Genomic DNA, 20091 nt, shown 5'->3' on the forward strand with positions numbered 1-20091 from the left:
CGGGGCCTATGGGGATCTTCCAGTTAAAGTTTAAAACTCAGTTAATGCTCATTCCCTGGCGCTTCCACAAACAACAACCAACATAATTATTACATTCAAATGAAGTACATTATTCAAGTTTACATTAACTTTGGAGAATAACATGGGAGAAATGAGCGGTCTCTCTCTCTCCCCCCCTCTCTCTCTCTCTCTCTCTCTCTCTCTCTCTCCCCTCTCTCTCTCTCTCTCCTGACAGCCTGTCAGTATCTCATGCAGCTCACTGATCCAGTAATGAGTGACCCGACAGCAGTGGCGGTTCTAGACCAATTTGACTGGGGGGGCCACTGGGGGGCCAGTTATTTTCTGAGGGGGGCACAATAAATGCAGGACGAAAAAGAGAACTAGACAGTATGAAGTAATTGCGCATAAGAAAACAATGCAATACAGTTATTGGTATTTGTTTCAGTACACTTATTTATTTCAGATAGATCTTATAGTTATTACTGTTAGCTTCAGCTTAAGTTATAGTGCAATGTTTGCACTAACACCATATTTATATAAAAATAAAGGCAATAAACAGTTACATCTCTACTTTACATAAGGGTGTCTGCACAATCTCACATTAGAGAAACAAAATCCTACGTTTTTTGGCAAACCGAGTACCAGAAAATATACATTTTTAAAAAAAAACGAAAAAAAAAAACTTTTCATTGTTAGGGGGGCTACAGGGGGGTCAGAGGTCAGTGTTAGGGGGGCACTGGCCCGCCATAGAACCACCCCTGCCCGACAGTGAATAATAAACATATTTATAACTAGTTTAGCTTGTTCCAGAACTTGTACCGGGCCGTCACAGCGGGTGGAGCTGCAGGATTTCTGCTTCACACACACGTTGCATACCGCTATTTTACTGTCTTTTTCGGACACCTTAACATACTGCCAGACCGGTGAAGCCATTTTGGAGAGCTTGTTTTGTCGCGCACAGAGAAAAGTGTCATGTATTTTACGTCATGTGATCGGCTCTCCCGATTGGCATTTATAGAGAGCACCGATCGATCGGCAGAGAGTGAATATCGGCCGATATCGATTAGCTTCCGATCAATCGGAGCATCCCTAGCTATAAGCATTCTTTCTTCACAATGTACCCATAGATGTACAGACAACAATCACTGGATGCTGTGATGCTGAAGAAAACTTGATACTTCGGCGAATTCTACGAAGAGTTATAAGGAAGGGACTTTTTCTATGATTTCTAAGCAGACTATGGAGGTTTCTTCAAGATGTACAGAGATAGCAACTTCTTTAGATCCTACAAAAAGTGATCGACTGTTTGTTCATCTACAAATGTCCAGAAACACGAGCGAGGAACGTGAGTCTTTAAGCAACAAAACAATGCTGGTTAGGTTGAAGGAAAGATCCTTGTCAGTGTTAGGATACCCACACTTGGTTGACGTTTAGTTTCACATTGGACACAATCGTCCTCTTTGGCTTTGTTGCTCTGTTTAAGACATCAACACACTTCCTTAGAGGCAGCTCTGCACATCCTGACTCACGATTACATTGGTTATATCATTTTAAAGTACATTTCGATTGACTGAGGACTGAGAGAAGGAGAATTGATGTTAACTTCAGTAAGGCTTGTTAAGTACTGTTTAAGCTACTTCTTCTGACTGTAATGGTAAGCCGACAAAACTACAACAACTTGTTTTTAAAGTACCTGTATGCACCTGTTCCTTTCACATCAGCAGGATTTAAGCCTCCCATCTATCCTAAGCAACAACTCTGTGACCGTGAAGCCAATGCATAATCGACTAAAGCATTCTATGTAATAACCTGCAGGTGGTGACTATAAAGGTTGCAGAAATTGTAAAGAAGTCTAGAAGAAAATGACCATACCTCTCACTTGATTTATTACCTCAGTAAACATTTTCCTGATGAGTTCATGGTCTCAAATACAAGATTAGATGACAGTTTTATGGATTACAATAGACCATAAAGCAGCTGTAGGGTATGGCTTTCTTGTGATTATTGTCATACTGATATTCTGTACAACCTGTGAAGTCCACTGAGACAAATGTAACATTTGTGATATTGGGCTATATAAATAAACATTGATTGATTGATTGACAGGAAGCCACCACACTTTGAGTTTTCATCTTAGAACTTAATCCGTATACAGTGTCTTTTAAGTTAATTTACAATTGTTGTCGCCTAAATATGTCTTTTAAAGCCACTCTTCAAACCCAATGGTAACTACATCCACTTCTAATATACACTCTATAAACATTTGGTTTATAGTATTTTTTTTTACAAATGACCACATTATCATGGCATTTCCAATCGTTTTGAAAGGAAAATCGTTCCAGGTTTCCATCATTTTAATTTCACTCACTAGCCAATGCATCGAACAGAAGCATCTATAGATTCAGAAATGCAATCAGCTGTTCACAGACATTGTTTCCCGCGACCACGAGCCCTCCATCACGCTCTCAGAGTGTGTGTTAAGTCTCCTAAAAGCCAGAAGTGGATCTGACAGAACTTTCTCTCGTCTTTCAACGACAAAGGTGTTTCCTCATCGGCCGGAGCTGCAATCTGGTCATCTTCAGCGATTCCCCACGGCTCCCAATGTGTCACGATAATTGTACACACTGGTGACAAGAGGGCTCGAAATAACATGCCAAAGCTTTACCACATGCATGTGTGTGGTGTGTGTGTGTGTGTGTGTGTGGTGTGTGTGTGTGTGTGTGTGTGTGTGTGTGTGTGTGTGTGTGAAAAGAAGTGTAAGGCGCCAGGGTGTACTGCAATGCCAAGGTCTTTCTATTTCTCTGGTTACCCATCAGCTGCCATCTCTTTAGCACCTCACCATGGTTGTACAGGATTTATGCACACACACACACACACACACACACACACACAACACACACACACACACACACACACACACACACACACACACACACACACACACACACACACACACACACACACACACAGCACACACACACACACACACACACACACACACACACACACACACACACACACACACACACACAGAAACGGTATGTTGTAATAATGAACAATGAATTCAGACGTTTAGCGGTAAACCGGAGAATTAGAAATTATACAAACTTGATGTGTTATGTATATTGTATTGACCTTTAGGGGATAGACGTATATCTCTCAGTATAGAAAGTAAAGGACCACGCTTGGGTTTAAGAGTGGAGGGCCAGTTATAGTATGGTAGAGAGTATTTTTAAAAGAGGGTATAGCAATTGTTTTAAAATGCCTTCCATGATCCTCAATCGTCTATTTCCTGGGAGTGAAACTTTAAAGAATCTGTAGTCGCACAATCCCAATTCTACCACATCTCTCGGGTGAAGATCCTGGCGAATCCTTGTCGGCACAAACAGTCCGTTAGCAATCAAAGGAAAGGTTGATTAAAACGTTGTTGATGGAAACGATGATATAAAGTTGCTTGAGGAGTCCTGAAGCCATTGATGGAAAGGTAGTAGTGATATATATCCTGAAGAAGCAATGTTTTCTGAAAGCACATTAAACTACAGTCTAGCTAACGCCATTAGCTCGTCCATTCTATTAGCCAGTGATCTTACGTTGCCCACAATTACTAGCAGGATTACTGTGTTCGAATATATTTTAAAATATAGATCAATATATCATGGGTAGATACTGCCTGAATCTTTTTTACAATTTTATTTAGGCTAATTAAGTAAAAACACAGTAGGTATATTTATTTTTGTATTACTTATTGGCATTGCATTTGATATGGAGCCAACCCATAATGGAAAGTAATCAGACAGAGTGACAGCTGGTGACACACACACACACACACACACACACACACACACACACACACACACACACACACACACACACACACACACACACACACACACACACACACACACACACACACACACACACACACACACACACACACACACACACACACACACACACACACACACACACACACACACACACACAGAAACGGTATGTTGTAATAATGAACAATGAATTCAGACGTTTAGCGGTAAACCGGAGAATTAGAAATTATACAAACTTGAACCACATTTCATTCAGTATTCTGTCTGTGTTGCTGCCATATCTGTTGCTTGGTGTTGACAGTAGCGAATGCCATCCAAGTGGAGGGTTTGAAAAGCAAACACTCCACTCTTTCTAGGTTTCAAAGGGGATGTCCTCTCCTGAGAAAATAACTGAGGACTATAATCCTTTCTCCAAAGCAGATTCATGACAGTTTAACTAAACAAATAAATGAAACCGAGCAAGGCCGATCTGGGCTTTTGTCTTTTCTTTAGACAGATGCCAGTCGTAATCCCTCTGCTGCCACAATAGTGAGGAGAGTATTATTCACAACCGCTACGGTTATTTTCTCTAAAATCTGATTTTTTTTACTCTTTAAGATCCTTTGAAAACATTTGAAAACACATTTGAATGAATCGTTTGTGGGGAAACTCAACTTTTGTGTCAGTTAGGGCACATTGAGGTTATTTCCTTGTTTCTGCAGTTTGATATCTTGGTATATTGTTGTGGCGGGGATAATCCAGCAGTGCAATATTGTTACTTTAAGGATACACTAATATATAAACACAAAACAACAGTTTTATCACAATTATTCTCTGTGTGTCAACCATCCACTTGATGTTATCACACACACAGTAGCCAAGCTCTATTCGAATCAGGGTCTTGATGCCAATATAAACATTAATGAATGATTGTAACCAGCTTTGTGTTAATCCAACATCTGTATGCAGCCTAGTGAAGGCCTTTCCTGTTTCCTTCCTAACTGGAGTGATGTTTAGCACTTTTACGCCACACATCCGCATCTAATCCAGTAGTTATATTTTATGCAACCAGCACCAGATTCTTACGAAATATCTCTACATCAATCGTGTCATAATTCATATTCCTACAGCTGCAGTGGAGACAGAAAGAAGTTCACGTACTCTCCATGAAATAGATAAAATAAATGCCACTATCTCTGTCCTCTCCTAGTATTCAATGTAAAACAACAGGTAAACAGGTAAACAGGTAAACCGGCCAAAGTCTGCCCAGAACTCCATATTTTTGTGTTTCACAATACAGGTAGACGTGTTCATCCGTTACGGAGTGTCAACCTAATTTGACACGCAAAACAAATACAATCTCACTGAATGCAACTTTAATCAAAATTCATTATACAAACACCAGATACAAAAAATGACCACGTTATAAATGCGACTTTGATTTTCACCTTAGCTGTTATAAGTAACTGAAAGGGTTAAACCAACTCAATCTCTTCTTATTCTTGACTAAGAGCCCTTCATGTGCCTGACTCCTTCATTTACAGTACATTCCTAGATATTTGATTTGATTTCAAAACACACACACACACACACCACACACACACACACACACACACACACACACACACACACACACACACACACACACACACACACACACACACACACACACACACACACCACACACACACACACACACACACACGCACGCACACACACAGCTGTGCATGCTTCTGTGTTTGAGTTTGATTATGCATCGTTAGTGCGGTCAATGTGGTAATAACTGTGTTGAGTGTTTGCCACTGCTGGAGAAGATGCCAGATTATGCTAAAACATAACACACACACACACACACACACACACACACACACACACACACACACACACACACACACACACACACACACACACACACACACACACACACACACACACACACACACACACACACACACACACACACACACACACACACACACACACACAGCAGCCATGGAGCAGTGTACAGCTGCAGCAGAACCAGTTGGAGCAGGGCAAGAGGACGAAGAGGAGGAGGAGGGTGATGACGGACAAACTAATGAAAAGTTGCATTCAAATCCCCATTCGGCAGCGGGACACTAAACATGACTCAGCAGCAGCCGCAGAGATTTGGCAAAGTGATGGCTTCCTGGCAGAAGGTGCACAGCTACAGGTGAGGTAAATAAACAGGCTGTGGTTTTATGTGACGCAAGAACAGCTGAGAGCTGCTGGAAACTATTTAACTCATGTGGATCAAAGTGTCTTTAAAGGTCACCTATTATGCAAAATCCACTTCTTCATGTCTCTTCTACATCAACATGTGTCCCCTCTTCTTCATGTCTCTTCTACATCAACATGTGTCCCCTCTTCTTCATGTCTCTTCTACATCAACACGTGTCCCCTCTTCTCCATGTCTCTTCTACATCAACATGTGTCCCCTCTTCTTCATGTCTCTTCTACATCAACATGTGTCCCCTCTTCTTCATGTCTCTTCTACATCAACATTTGTCCCCTCTTCTTCATGTCTCTTCTACATCAACATGTGTCCCCTCTTCTTCACGTCTCTCCTACATCAACATGTGTCCCCTCTTCTTCATGTCTCTTCTACATCAACATGTGTCCCCTCTTCTTCATGTCTCTTCTACATCAACATGTGTCCCCTCTTCTTCATGTCTCTTCTACATCAACATGTGTCCCCTCTTCTCCATGTCTCTTCTACATCAACATGTGTCCCCCTCTTCTTCATGTCTCTTCTACATCAACATGTGTCCCCTCTTCTCCATGTCTCTTCTACATCAACATGTGTCCCCTCTTCTTCATGTCTCTTCTACATCAACATGTGTCCCCTCTTCTTCATGTCTCTTCTACATCAACATTTGTCCCCTCTTCTTCATGTCTCTTCTACATCAACATGTGTCCCCTCTTCTTCACGTCTCTCCTACATCAACATGTGTCCCCTCTTCTTCATGTCTCTTCTACATCAACATGTGTCCCCTCTTCTTCATGTCTCTTCTACATCAACATGTGTCCCCTCTGTGGAAAGAGACTCTGAAAGTTTCAGGAACAAAGATTCTCTCTCTTTTTGTCCTGATCCATTTCTATAAAAACCTGTCTGAAAATGAGCTGATCAGATTTTGGCCACTTTATGATGTCATAACGATGTGTTGGCTTGGATTGTTTGGTGTTTGGAGCCAAACACTTGAGACATGTTTTGTATATATCTGAGACCTATAATATATTGATGAAAAACAGTATAACAGGGGACCTTTAAGTAATGCTTTATCTGTGAAACTATAATGCTATGCCTTATATTTCTCCCGTACTGACAGAACTAGGGCTGCAGTTTTCGATTGTTCAATTTAAGTATTTTCCTGATTAATAAATTAATGATTTTTGTAAAACATGTTGACATGACAGATTACTCTTTTAAATCCGAACAGCTTTCCAAAACCCAAAAGGTATTCAGTTTAGAGGAGTGGGAACACAAGATCATATTTTGGAGGCTGAAGCTTTTTTGGCACAATGAGGGGTTCAATGCTACGCAAACATGAACTGAAGTCTTCACAATGTTTGGTGTTGATTCACAATCAGGGCCGGCCCTAGACTTTTGGGGCCCTAAGCGAGCTTTGGCTTGGGGGCCCCCCTCACTCGAGCGCGTTCTCACTCCACACAACACGGAACCAACTTTTGTCTTATGATGTTAGCATAAGCACAGATATTTTATAAATAAGCATGTAAACACCATGGATCTAACCTCCTCTAGGGGGGTCCGGGGGCAAGCTCCCCCGGGAAGATTTTAGTTTAAATATTGAAGTTAAAAGCATCAATCTGGTGCACTTTGAGAGCAAAATTAAGAGATTTATGGATACATCTCTCAACACCCATTTGAAACAGAACTGTAAACAGATTTTTCTTTATGGATATTTTACAAATCACTTAAACCGTATTCTTGTTTTGTCATATAGTATTTCATAACTGTTTTTCATTTATTCTCTCTGGCGGTCCATCTCATAATGTTCACATAGAAACTAGCTGTCAATAGGAATATCATTCAGAAGAATTATAATTTCTTGCAAAAATCTGTCACAAAAAGAGGTTGCACATTTAAATGCAGGTGTTGTTATGGCAACGTCAGTGGCCAGACAGCCACATTTACTGCTGCTAATACGTTCAAACATGCTGTTGACACGTAAAGCAGTGGCAACTATGCCACCATTTCAGCTGACTCTTTCTCAGAAATACTGTCACATAACATCCATATATTTCATTGCTAGGTTGATGCTTAGCTAAGCTAACTATGAAACACTTTAACTGACAGGACTCCGGATCAACTGTGTACTACAAAGTAGCTTCTAGCTTCATGTCGAACAGTATGTCAACATTTCCCAGAGAGCTTTCTTTGAAATCACCAGGTAACGCTAAAAAACATTACATTTAGATTGTATGAAAAAGTGTTTATTTAATATATCTGGCTAGCTATAGCTACTTGCTAACGGTTTAGCTTACCCCCGTGATTCAAAGTAACGTCAACGTAGCTGTAATTTATGCTTTGCTTACATGTTCGCATAACTTGGAAGTTTACTGACATTTACATACCTTGTTCACCTGGCTCAGGTGGTGGCTCTGGGGTTGTTGTGTGAGCCACCACTTGAGAATTGTCGTCTTTTTTAAGTAAATGTTTTCTTATGTCCATCTTCAAAAGCTCTGAGTCCACTGACAGTTTATTTTAAACATTGTCACAACTCACATATAGGTACCTGTCAGACAGACAGGCAGACAGATGTTTATTTCCATTCAACTCTCTGGTTGTCTGGTGTCTTGCCTCTGGTGCATTAACTGAACATGGGAAATTACATTCCTGCCGTCCTCTCTAGTGTCATGATGAGGTTCAGGTAAAGCACGGTTAATGTATTATATTATTGACTCAATAATATAATACATGACTTTGAGAGTAGGCAATCTAGGCATATTAACACAATTAATTAAACATACTTATCACGGCGACGGTGTACTAAGATTATTTTTTTTCCATTTTTGCTAGGGGGCCCTTAGTGGCTGCAGGGCCCTAAGCGGCCGCTTATGTCGCTTAATGGGTCGGGCCGGCTCTGTTCACAATCTTTAAGTACTGGGAAGAACCAGGTTTTTGACTTCAGTCTTTATGGTTTCAATATCAAATCTTATAGTTGAACAAGTCTAAATATAATCTGCATCTGAAACGTTACCATTATTACAATGAAGTTGAAGGATGAACTGGTCGATGAGATCTGGAAGACCTTAGGGGGCATCCCTCTAATTTTGCACACAAAGATTCAGCCTATAAACCGCTGTATAATCAGGGGTGCACATAACTGGTACGCAGGTACGCATGCGTGGCAAACATCTGAAATGCGTACCGTCACTTGTCTCACTAAGCGCATTTGCGTACCGGCGGACTTGTGAAGCATTTCCACTGGACGACAGTGCCGGTCGCCGTGCATACAGACGGGGCTGCTGTTAACGTTGGTGTGTACAACGGAATTGTGCCACAACTTCCGGCGCGAGTTCCACGCGTGTGCTCCACGAGCGCCCACCCCTCCCGTCAACGTTCAATACCACACTCCCACCGAAACATCGAGGCAGATTGAAACTACCTGAACGTCGTGAAGCAGTTGCAGTTTCAATCACTACCTGCTTAGGTTAAAGAAGAAAAATGTGGATTGGGTTAAGTTAACTACTTGAATTAAAGGTAGGGTAGGTAAGAACCCTAGAGTGCGCTAGAATTTGAAAGTACGCAGCTGAAAAAAATCTGCCCCCTCCTTCAGACTTCCTTACAGAGCCCCTCATCCAACACACACGAACGCGCACATGACCAATGAGGGCACGAGATACATTTGTGCACGAGATGGAAGGCTGACAGGCAGGTGGAATATAACAAAAGTGTTTCTGAAGTGAATTACCTACCCCACCTTTAAGGACATTACATATGTCATGTAAGTTCTGAATGTTGCAAATGTAAACGTTGAGTTTTGGTTTCACACGGGACACAAACAGAAGTCTCCTGAGTAAACTCTAGTGCTTGTTAGACCGATCCATCCTCTCTAAACTCCTCTCGGACTCTGTCGTTCTTTAAACTGAACTACGTCACCCTTTTGCTCCCGTCATAATAACTATCGCCACTAGAGGTCGTCGCATAACAATGTTGAACCTTCCTGCTGTGATCCAGCCTACCGAATTATGATAACCGCCTACTAAGATTATCAGAAGGTAGAGTAATGTCAAATCTATAGCTCCCGAAAACACACGATAAAGTCAATGTAATCGACTGATAACATTCAAAGCTAATGAAACTTTGAAAGATGCTTTCAAGGTGCACTATCACATAGGTTTAGGAAACTAACATCCTGCTGCATACATTTTTATTTTATTGACCATTTTTGAAGCGTAAATTCAATTCCCAGGAATAAAAAGGTTACTAAAGACCTATATCATGGTCACATCATCACCGCTAAGCTAAAGGCGGCTAATGTTTGGCGGTTTATTCTTCTCATATAGCTACTTGTTACACATTTTATGTTGTAGAACAAAACGTGAAAATCTCTCCAGATTGTGTTAACCACAGACTTAATTAATGCATTTTTTAAAATTATTTCACTCCTATTGTGTTATTCTATATGTTATTTGTTCTCTGTACAGCACTTTGGTCAACTGAGGTTGTTTTAAATGTGCTATATAAATAAATAAAGATTGAGATTGACCTTATTTCAGGCATCTAACCTAAAACACATTCCAAAATATTGACTTTTGAGACTAGGTTTTAGGACTCATTCCCCTCTAATGCAAAGAAACTCCTGTAAACTGCAGGATTGTTTGCGTGCATCAGGACTAACACCACCAGACTCAGGGACAGTTTCCTCCCACAGGCCATAAGACTGTTAAACACGTGACCTTTGAAAGAACATCCATAACATCTGTTTTCAACTCTTATATATCAATATCCCAATTACTTGTATATAGACTACTCTTGCACTACTTCTATTATATTATATTTTATTTGTATTTACTTGCACTATTATCTGTTTTATTGTGTTGCACTGTTGGAGGAGCCTGTGACCTAAGATTTTCATTGTCATAACTACACGCTATGTACACATGACAATAAAAGCCTTGAATCTTTTTTATGATCCGAAGAACACTGATCTCTCTCTCATCCCTCTTTCCTGAGTGTATCATTTGCTCTGTTGAGGTGAAACCAACGCTTGATGTTTGTAGATGTTTGTTGATGTGTTGAGGACTCAGATACAGTCGTTCAGCACAGATTATTTCCCTCGCAGTGCAGCAGACTGGCAGCTCGACTCCTGCCTGAACATGTCCGCTCTGCTGTCACCACGCCTTCAGCCCCAAACAGCACAATTACCTGCACTCAGTGACAGAGTTCAAGGTAGACACTGCTGTTTGGCAAGGATTTCATTTGATTTATTCTGATGCATCTGTCAATATAAGTAACTCCATCTGCAGACACATCGTGAGCTACTATAAATCTTACTAAGGAATTTATACAAATATGAAAGTCAACAGGCAGTGATTATTTGGCACAGCAGCCACATTGTAAGCCCCTATACGATGGATTATATAAGTGGGGAATTGTGAGATATAATAAGAACAGCCAATGCCAGGTACACAAGACTTTAATATCCGAGAAAGAACAGTGAGGTGTTCCCTAAATGATGAGTGTTGCTTGTGCTGAAGTTAAGAGGAATGAATGGCAGCAGAAAATGGAGCGGAGCCTCATGCGGAGGAATGCAAAAAACCCACCTAACCTCCTCCCACATAGAAACACATGCGACCAAACCTTTCCAAGGAAGAGTGGCACAACTTCAGCTACAATCACACAGTAGTCTGACTGATTTCACATACATTTAAAACATAGATTAATTAGATATGAGCTGATATTCGCCTGTGGACTTATTAAACTTTTCCTTTATCTCTTAATATAGTTTTACTGTCTCTGCTTTCCACCTGCATAACTTACGTCTAAATAGAAGCTTTACTGTTATCAAAGTTGTTTGAATCACTGTAAAATGATTAGGAACTGAAGATGTTTTCTTTGTGTACAATACGTTATTGGGGAACTCCTTTTTAAGTAGTTTCTTAAGCCCAACCCCTGTCTTGTTTGAACAGCAACAACATGTCTTTATATGTGACCTTCAATAGGCTGTTGGTAATGACTAAGTAAGAATCTAGGACTAAATGAAAACATGCATATCAGAGGTTTAAATAGTCTGTGAACTCCTAACAGTTCCTTGAAGTGTTCCCAAAGAGAACAATTTCATAGTTTGAAATTGGCACATAAGCCTTCAAAGGCTGCACTAAAATATAACGTCTTGACCCCATCATTTCCCTATGTTTTCTGATGGGGTTGAGATTTATCATGACAAAAAAGGTAGGCAATGGAGATTTTAGAAATAAAATCTCACATGAGAAAAACCGTATGACCGTTTTTTTTTTTCAGGCTTCACGTGCATGTTCTTGTCCTTATTACACCTGCCATTATATATATATATATATATATATCATAAATACAAGTCACGTGTCACATGCAAAATGTAATACACTCAAGGATATCATCATTTCACCTATATGGAAACCTGCAATTTTCCAAGTTAACACGTGTTTTTCCCTTTTGGGTGACTTTCTTTAAAGGGTCTTTTCAGGGGGATGCAGCTGTGTTGGTCAGTTATTAAGTCTGAGGGGGGAGAGTAAGAAAGAAAGTGAATGTGTGATGGTTAACAATTAACCTGGAAGCCCACTGAGCTGCAGGGAAAGCTGACAGAAGAAGAAGATGAGTGAAAATGAAAGGGGGTCAGATGAAAGTGAAACAGAGTGTTTGTAGAAAAGAGTCCAACTTACAGCCAGTTGCTCGCGTTGGCGGACAGCAGCGCGCAGCAGAGCATCAGGACGCAGCGCAACACATACTCCTCGCTCATCTCGAGAGGGAGGTCGGGGGGGTCACAGAGGCCTGAAATAATCCCGAGAAGGACAGGGGGTCGGCGGGGAAAAAATAAGCAGCTGCGGGCTCCGGGGAGGGCTGTTAATCCATCGTCCCGCATCCAGGGGCTCATCCACCGGGGAGGCGCGCAGAGTGTCCGCCCGGTTCTCCCGTCCCTCCCTCCGCCACTCCGCACTCAGAAGGGACGGGGAGAGGGGGAAAAGAGGGATGCTAAAAATACTAAAAAATACTCTGAATCGCACCCTTCTTCTTCTTATTCTTCTTCTTCTTAATGTTTATTTTCTTCTTCCGCTGAGCCAGCCAGGAAAAAAGAAGAGCGTGGATTAGAGGTCAATAAAAGTGAAGAAGAACTCCGCTGGTTCTTCCTCCTCATCTGGAGACGCTCCTGTCTGTCAGCGCGCACTCTCCAACTCTCCAACACCGACACATGCACACTGAGAGCGTTTTTACGCACGGTTCCTCTCACTCCACCGTCTCTCGGTGCGTCTGGCGCTGCGGAGATGTGAGCCGACTTTAGTGGAGGGGCGGCGCGAGGATAGAGAGGTAGGCAGCGAGATGGGAGTTTTTCGGGGGATGAAGGAGGCGGGTTTAAGGTGTGTGTGTGTGTGTGTGTGTGTGTGTGTGTGTGTGTGTGTGTGTGTACAGGTTTGGGGAGTAACGGATTACATGGAACAGAATAACGTACACTGACAAAACTGAAACGTTGACTTTAATTAAATGTACTATGTCAACAAATGTAACATAACTGATTAGTAAAGCAATAATATTAAGTTGAACCTATTTAGACTCAATATTATTACTTTGAACTAACTAAATAGAGTTATGTGAAATCTGTTGACTTAATACATTTCATTAAAGTCAGATCTGACTTTCAGTGTGATCAGGATACAAAAGAAGGATAATGTAATCCCTTACAGTGACATCAACAAAGATGTAATCAGATTACTGAGACATTTTTCAAAGACAGGGGTTGATAGCACAGTTTACAATACGTTTCTATAGGGAGACGAACTGCCTGCATATTCTTTTTGCTTTAATTTACTTTTATTTGAATATAATTGTTTTAAATGCAGTGCTTTTTGATCCTAAATATCTTCGTTTCTTCTTTTCTTAGGTCACATTTTCCTGTTGTCTTACATAATACACAGAAGTAAAAAACATCTTCTTAATATTTATTTTCTCTTGTATTTAATTGCATTGGAATTATTGGAATCCAAAAGTAACAGAAGGTAATCAGATTACATTCCTTTTATGATCATCAGAATAGGTACATAACATTATTTACAGGTAACAGTTTTAACGGATCACATTTTTAAAGTAACCCTCCTAACTCTGTGTGTGTGTGTGTGTGTGTGTGTGTGTGTGTGTGTGTGTGTGTGTGTGTGTGTGTGTGTGTGTGTCCGGGACAATGTGTGTGTTTATAGAGGTCTCCCGGGAGGATGCAATAGCACAGTCATTCACTAATGCCGCCCCCCCCCCCTCCTAAACTCCTCTCCAACACACACATAAACACGCTCTCTTTCACTCACACACTCCTCCAACCGCACACACACTTCTTGGCAGCAGCTCACTCTTGCTGTCACACACTCAACCAAATATTCTGCGGTCAGCCGGCTATTTAAAGCTTGGCTGCAAAATGTCTGCATTTAAAACCAGTGAATCCCATAATATGACAAATGTCAGCTCCACGCTATTGACTGATGCAAAAGCTGAAGGAGGATAATAAGGGGAGGCATGTGAGGGGGAACTGAAATATCATATTTTATTTACCGTACCATAAAAACATTATTGTAAAGGAATCAGCCGCCCAGGTCTCACTACAAATTACTTTTTCAAACTCACTTTATTTTTAACACCAGCGAGAATCCCAACGTTTCCAAATATGTCAGAGTGAATTATGGGTATAGGTGTATAAAAAGATGCACAAACATGTCTATTTTAACATATAGCAGCCATGGAAAACACCGGATTAGGGTTTGGATGGTCGCTCGTAGTTTTAGTGAAATACTGGAACAGGACAAGGATGAATGTGTGACCCTTTAGATTAAGGGACATTTAAAGGGAAATGCCTTATTAGAGGGTTATTTCAGACAGAGATTACTTTCTTCAAGCCACAGGAACTTTTGTTTGCCAAAGCTAAACTATAAAATGATTATCAATAAAAAAATACACACATATTGTAAATGCAGAAATGTCTATATATAATACATTTAAAGGTCACCTATCATGCTATTTGTAGGCAATAGCATAGGTCTCAGATATATACAAATATATAAAAAACCCGTCTATGAAGTGTTTTGCTCAAAATACCAAACAGATCACCCATTCTAGCCATGCCTCATATCCCTCTACTTCACTTCCTGTTTCAAAAGTGCTAATTTGGGTATAAAGCTTTAGGAGGGGTCTGAGCTCGTGCGGGACCCGGCAGCTACCGTCTAAACTAAATGCTGCCGTGATGAAACGCCATATCATGGATTATCAAGGATTCTCTCTGAAACAGTTTGGAGCTCAAAGGCTTTCTCTCTTGCCGGTTATACCACAAGGTGAGTTCCTTTTTACTTCCTGCTTCTTCACACACATGCTCTCCAGTACAGGTTAGCTCTGAGTGTTAGCGATGCTAATGTAAACACCGACCATATTACGTCCAAAACAGTCGGGCATTGTTTCTGATAGCAACGTTTCTGATTGGGCCGTGGGTCCACATTTCAGGTATTACGTCATATCGGACGCAAATCTGGATCAGCTCCGTTGTTCCCCGTTTTTAGAGATTTGGGTACGGAGGAAAAGAGAGAGGGTTTTATTTTCTGACGCTGCGTGAGTTCCTCGACACACCGGGGACACATAGTTATGTATAAAAGACATCAAAAAGTGCATTTTGCATGATAGGAGACCTTTAAATATGAGACATCAATTCAGGCTCTTACTAACTGTAAGAGCCTGAATTGATTTTTTTTTTTTATAGATTTGATCAATTCTTGTCAACAATTTATATTTTGTATAATTATAAACATATTAAGCTATATATAATTAGAAAATATAACATCACAGTTTGACACATTAGACTAAAATATATATATATATATATATACATTAAACATATAAATAATAAACATATTAAAACCCAATAATATGCAATAAATAAATGAATTTAAAAAAATAAAAAAAATGCGAAAAAATAAATAAAATAAATGAATTAATACATTAATTAAATAAACAATTAAAAAACAAATAATTAATTAAACAAATTAAGAGAAATCAACAAATAAAGACGTCTTAAATGCCGGTAACCCCACTCCTCTGATGACAGTCGGTACAGAACTAAAGCTTTGTTTAAATCCACAAAAACTGCTTTCAATTCCACGGCAACATTTTTGCAATGATATTAGATTGCTTTGAATGAGCCAAGCTTTCAAATGTCAAAGCATATTATGATTGTACTAAATTGGTTTAATCAGAACATAAAAACCTCGTAGGATCAACTCAATAATGCCAACGTTGGAACGACTTAAACTGATGCAATTTGTTACTTCAATTTCATTTATGTGTATCATTTTTCAGAGCGCGGTGGAGAGCAGTTTGGGATGAATTCAAGGAAAATCAATCTAAGACAAAGACATTTAAATGTGTTGCAGCCGTACAAGAGGAATTATCCAACTTTGGAGGGGGGGATATTAAAGGAAAGCTGGATGTTAAGTGGTTAACGATGATGAACATGTTCGTTAACGTGTGACATCAGAGCGTTTTCCCTCACAGTCTGCAGATGTGGAAACCAAAAGCAAACGTTCGTACAGACAGGAGAGTTCACAGCAGACACTCACACACACAGGCTCAGTCTGCAGCGTGTGTGTGTGTGTGGCTGGTGGTGGTGGTGGTTGAGGTTTTGGGTTGTGTGTGTGTGAGTGTGTGTGTGAGTGTGTGAGTGTCGTCTAATCTCATTTAACTTATTGGGTTTTAGGGAGCTAAGAATACACCCTCCTGCGAAGAGAATCCACCAGCTGTGTGTGCAGTGTGGCTCCAGACACACACACACCACACACACACACACACACACACACACACACACACACACACACACACACACACACACACACACACACACCACACACACACACATACACACACACACACACACACACCACACCCACACACACACACACACACACACACACACACACACACACACCACACACACACACACACACCACACACACACACACACACACTGAAAGATGATTCATCTGTCTGATTTTGGATACTTAAAGTTAAGATAAATGTGTATTTTTCCCTTTAAGGTTTTTTTTGCCGCAGCGGCCAAACTAAATGAACTCAGCAGTGGAAAGGAGCCCAAATACAGAGCATCAACCTAAAACCCTAAACAGTAACTGACAGGGGGCTCTAAAGGTTTCTCTTCATCTGAGCGGGCAGACTGCAGGTTCCTCAGAACGGACAGAAGAAGAGTTCTTCCTCTCCCTCTGAACCCAAACCCTTAGTCTGCAGCATATCTTAGTTTTTTGTGAAAACCCAATATACTCACCAGGTGAGGAAGGTACAACTTGAACACATATTCATTAGAAGTTCATTACAGCATCACGGCAGGTTACTTTCCATCCAAATTGCATATGAACCAGTCCAATCCCAACTTATTGATGGACGTTTAAATGGTCAAAAACCTATTTTGTCTTCGAGCAGCCAATCTCTTTCGGACAAGTGCACGGAAATCTGCATTACAGTAATATCACCTCAACTATAATAGAAACTTAACCTCAGCCCAATAGTATCCATATTCATTAAACAGCTTGGTCGAATACTCAATTCTAATTAGTCGATTTGGACATTCCAGAAGTTGTTATTTTCCGCTATCAGACCGTTTCTAAGGAGAACGGACTGTTGCTAAGGGGGACTATGTGCAGTCAAATCAATCCACAGAAAGAAGTCCGGTCAGTTTAACGTCAGCTGTGGAAAACAAACCTTGGTGTTCTCCATCAGGAAACACCATGGAGTACTTTCTGAATAATCATTTTTACATTTGGGGAGAGTTTGACTCTTTGGATCCATGATGGCTGAACTGGACTATGTGTTCTTAACGGTAGGGAAACGATTTAAATCAAAAAGATCCTTTTCCATCAATATTGTGATTCAAGTCGCTCATTTATTTAGTATAGCTGCATATAATGGATCTTGACCACCATGCAGGTGTTCTTATTTCATGATCGATGATAGAGATATTAATTTAAATGATATTCAAAGAAATGTCAATGTATCGTGCCAACATACACTTATTTTTTTAAGATATTAATGTGCCTCTTAAGGCAGACCAACATCTGCTCCACAGGGAGACGGATGGCACCTGCACCGAGCGAGGTATTCAATCTTTATTTTGTTTAACTCAAGGTGCATTAGAGATTGGTTTGAGAGCTGCCGCTGTGAACGCTTCAACCTCCAGAGGTGAGACTACAGGAAGTGGACAACCCCTCTCATTACAGCCAGGTTTCCCAGAGGTCACCTGCTGCTTCAGCTCCTCTGCTGATTGGCCAACAGAGGGAGGAAGTGAGTAAAGGAGCTTGTTGATGAACAACAGGAAATCTATAATTCATAAAATGATGTTTCATACACCTCATTGTCCGACGATGATGACATACGGCTGTGGGGAAGGTGTAAGAAAAGATTGATACTTTGAATGGCCCCATCAATCATTTCAAAACAATTGATCGATTTAAATTTTAAATTTTTTACAGTTTTTAAAAGTTTGTATTACTTTATGATTTGTGACTGTATTCTCGTTGGCAACATCATAATGAAATGATCTTTTAAATAAACAAACAATGAAATAACATTACATTTCTCACCCTGTCAATAGTAACTAATCACTCTATGGACACGTCTACCTACTGGATGAGCATGTTTTTGAGAAATCCAATTAAGTTATTCAACCTTTTACGGTATTTATCAACACTGATTGTTCAGTCAGCCCTTTAAATAGAGACTCACTGATATGTAATAAGTTCTGCAAACGTCACCACAAACAGGACGCATGCACTGAGTGATATTTTCTGCTGGTTAAGAAGCACTTGCAAACTACTACTCCCACCAACTTGTGGATATTTTATAATAGTATTGAGTTGATACAGGTAAAAACTAAAATAATGATGGACGATGATAAGAAATGAAGCATCGGTTATCAAACATTCAACAAAAAGCACTAAATCAACTCTCACACATGAGGACACGTGAACAAGCATATTGATCATTTATTCCTCAAGTGTATTGGTCACAGTTCAGCTAACTGTCATAAAGTGATTCTTCCTTGGCAGAAAGGCTGGGATAGAAAGACGAAGGAATGCTTTAAATATTAATTTTCCTGGAGTGTTTCTTTTACAGTTGAAGTCATTACGTCTCTCTGTATTTGTTTGTGTTTCAGATAATGATGATATGCACTTTCACAGCTGTCAGTCGAGGTGTAGAGTTTTAACTAAACTCCTGCGGTGTCCTGAAGTCTCCTCTGCTGAACACAATCAGGATCAAATCTGCTCTGCACGAAACACACAAGCACTGTGTGTGTGTGTGTGTGTGTGTGTGTGTGTGTGTGTGTGTGTGTGTGTGTGTGTGTGTGTGTGTTGTAACTCACTCCCTTTCAGTTTGTTGAGGTGCGATTGCTGCAAGCATGTGCCACTGCTGAGGGAGACACAAGCTCACACACACTCACACACACTCTAAGTATGTTTCTCTCTCTTTCCCTCACACACACTCACACATAAAAACTCACACACACACACACTCACACACACAGTCGCCTGTGAAAGAAACCATTATCCCCAACGGAGCCCCAGACATCTGGGCTCGCTACCCACAGCATGTAGACAGCCCACACACACACACACACACACACACACACACACACACACACACACACAACACACACACACACACACACACACACACACACACACACACACACACACACACACACACACACACACACACACACACACACACACACACACACACACACACACACACACACACACACACATCTGCGCGCGACTGTGTGTGACAGTGAGTGAGAGGGACGGACAGAAATGGACATTATGAACACTTGAAACAGTGAAAGGGGGTCATGAGAGAAAAGGTCTGAGTCAGGGCTTGTTACCCCTAACGACTCCCTTATTCCCATGGCAACGGGAGCTGGCACACACGACCAGCACAAAGGCATTCTGGGAAAAGCACAGGTTTTATATTGCCCCTAGCTTTACACTCCTGTGCCATCACCACGGCAACACTAATGCT

The 20091-nt window shown here is 40.7% G+C and overlaps 1 protein-coding gene across 1 annotated transcript in view; it reads right to left on the reverse strand.

Moving 5' to 3' along the window:
- The window catches only part of wnt4 (wingless-type MMTV integration site family, member 4), a 35927-nt gene extending 22621 nt beyond the window's left edge, over positions 1 to 13306 (reverse strand). Inside the window, exon 1 of the mRNA XM_034236294.1 lies at positions 12708 to 13306. Coding sequence (XP_034092185.1) covers positions 12708 to 12919 — 212 coding nt within the window. The 5' untranslated portion in view covers positions 12920 to 13306. The remainder of the gene's footprint in view (positions 1 to 12707) is intronic.
- Between the last annotated feature and the right edge of the window lie 6785 nt (positions 13307 to 20091).

This window comes from Gymnodraco acuticeps, unplaced genomic scaffold, assembly GCF_902827175.1.
Source record: "Gymnodraco acuticeps unplaced genomic scaffold, fGymAcu1.1, whole genome shotgun sequence".
Lineage (NCBI taxonomy): Eukaryota > Metazoa > Chordata > Actinopteri > Perciformes > Bathydraconidae > Gymnodraco > Gymnodraco acuticeps.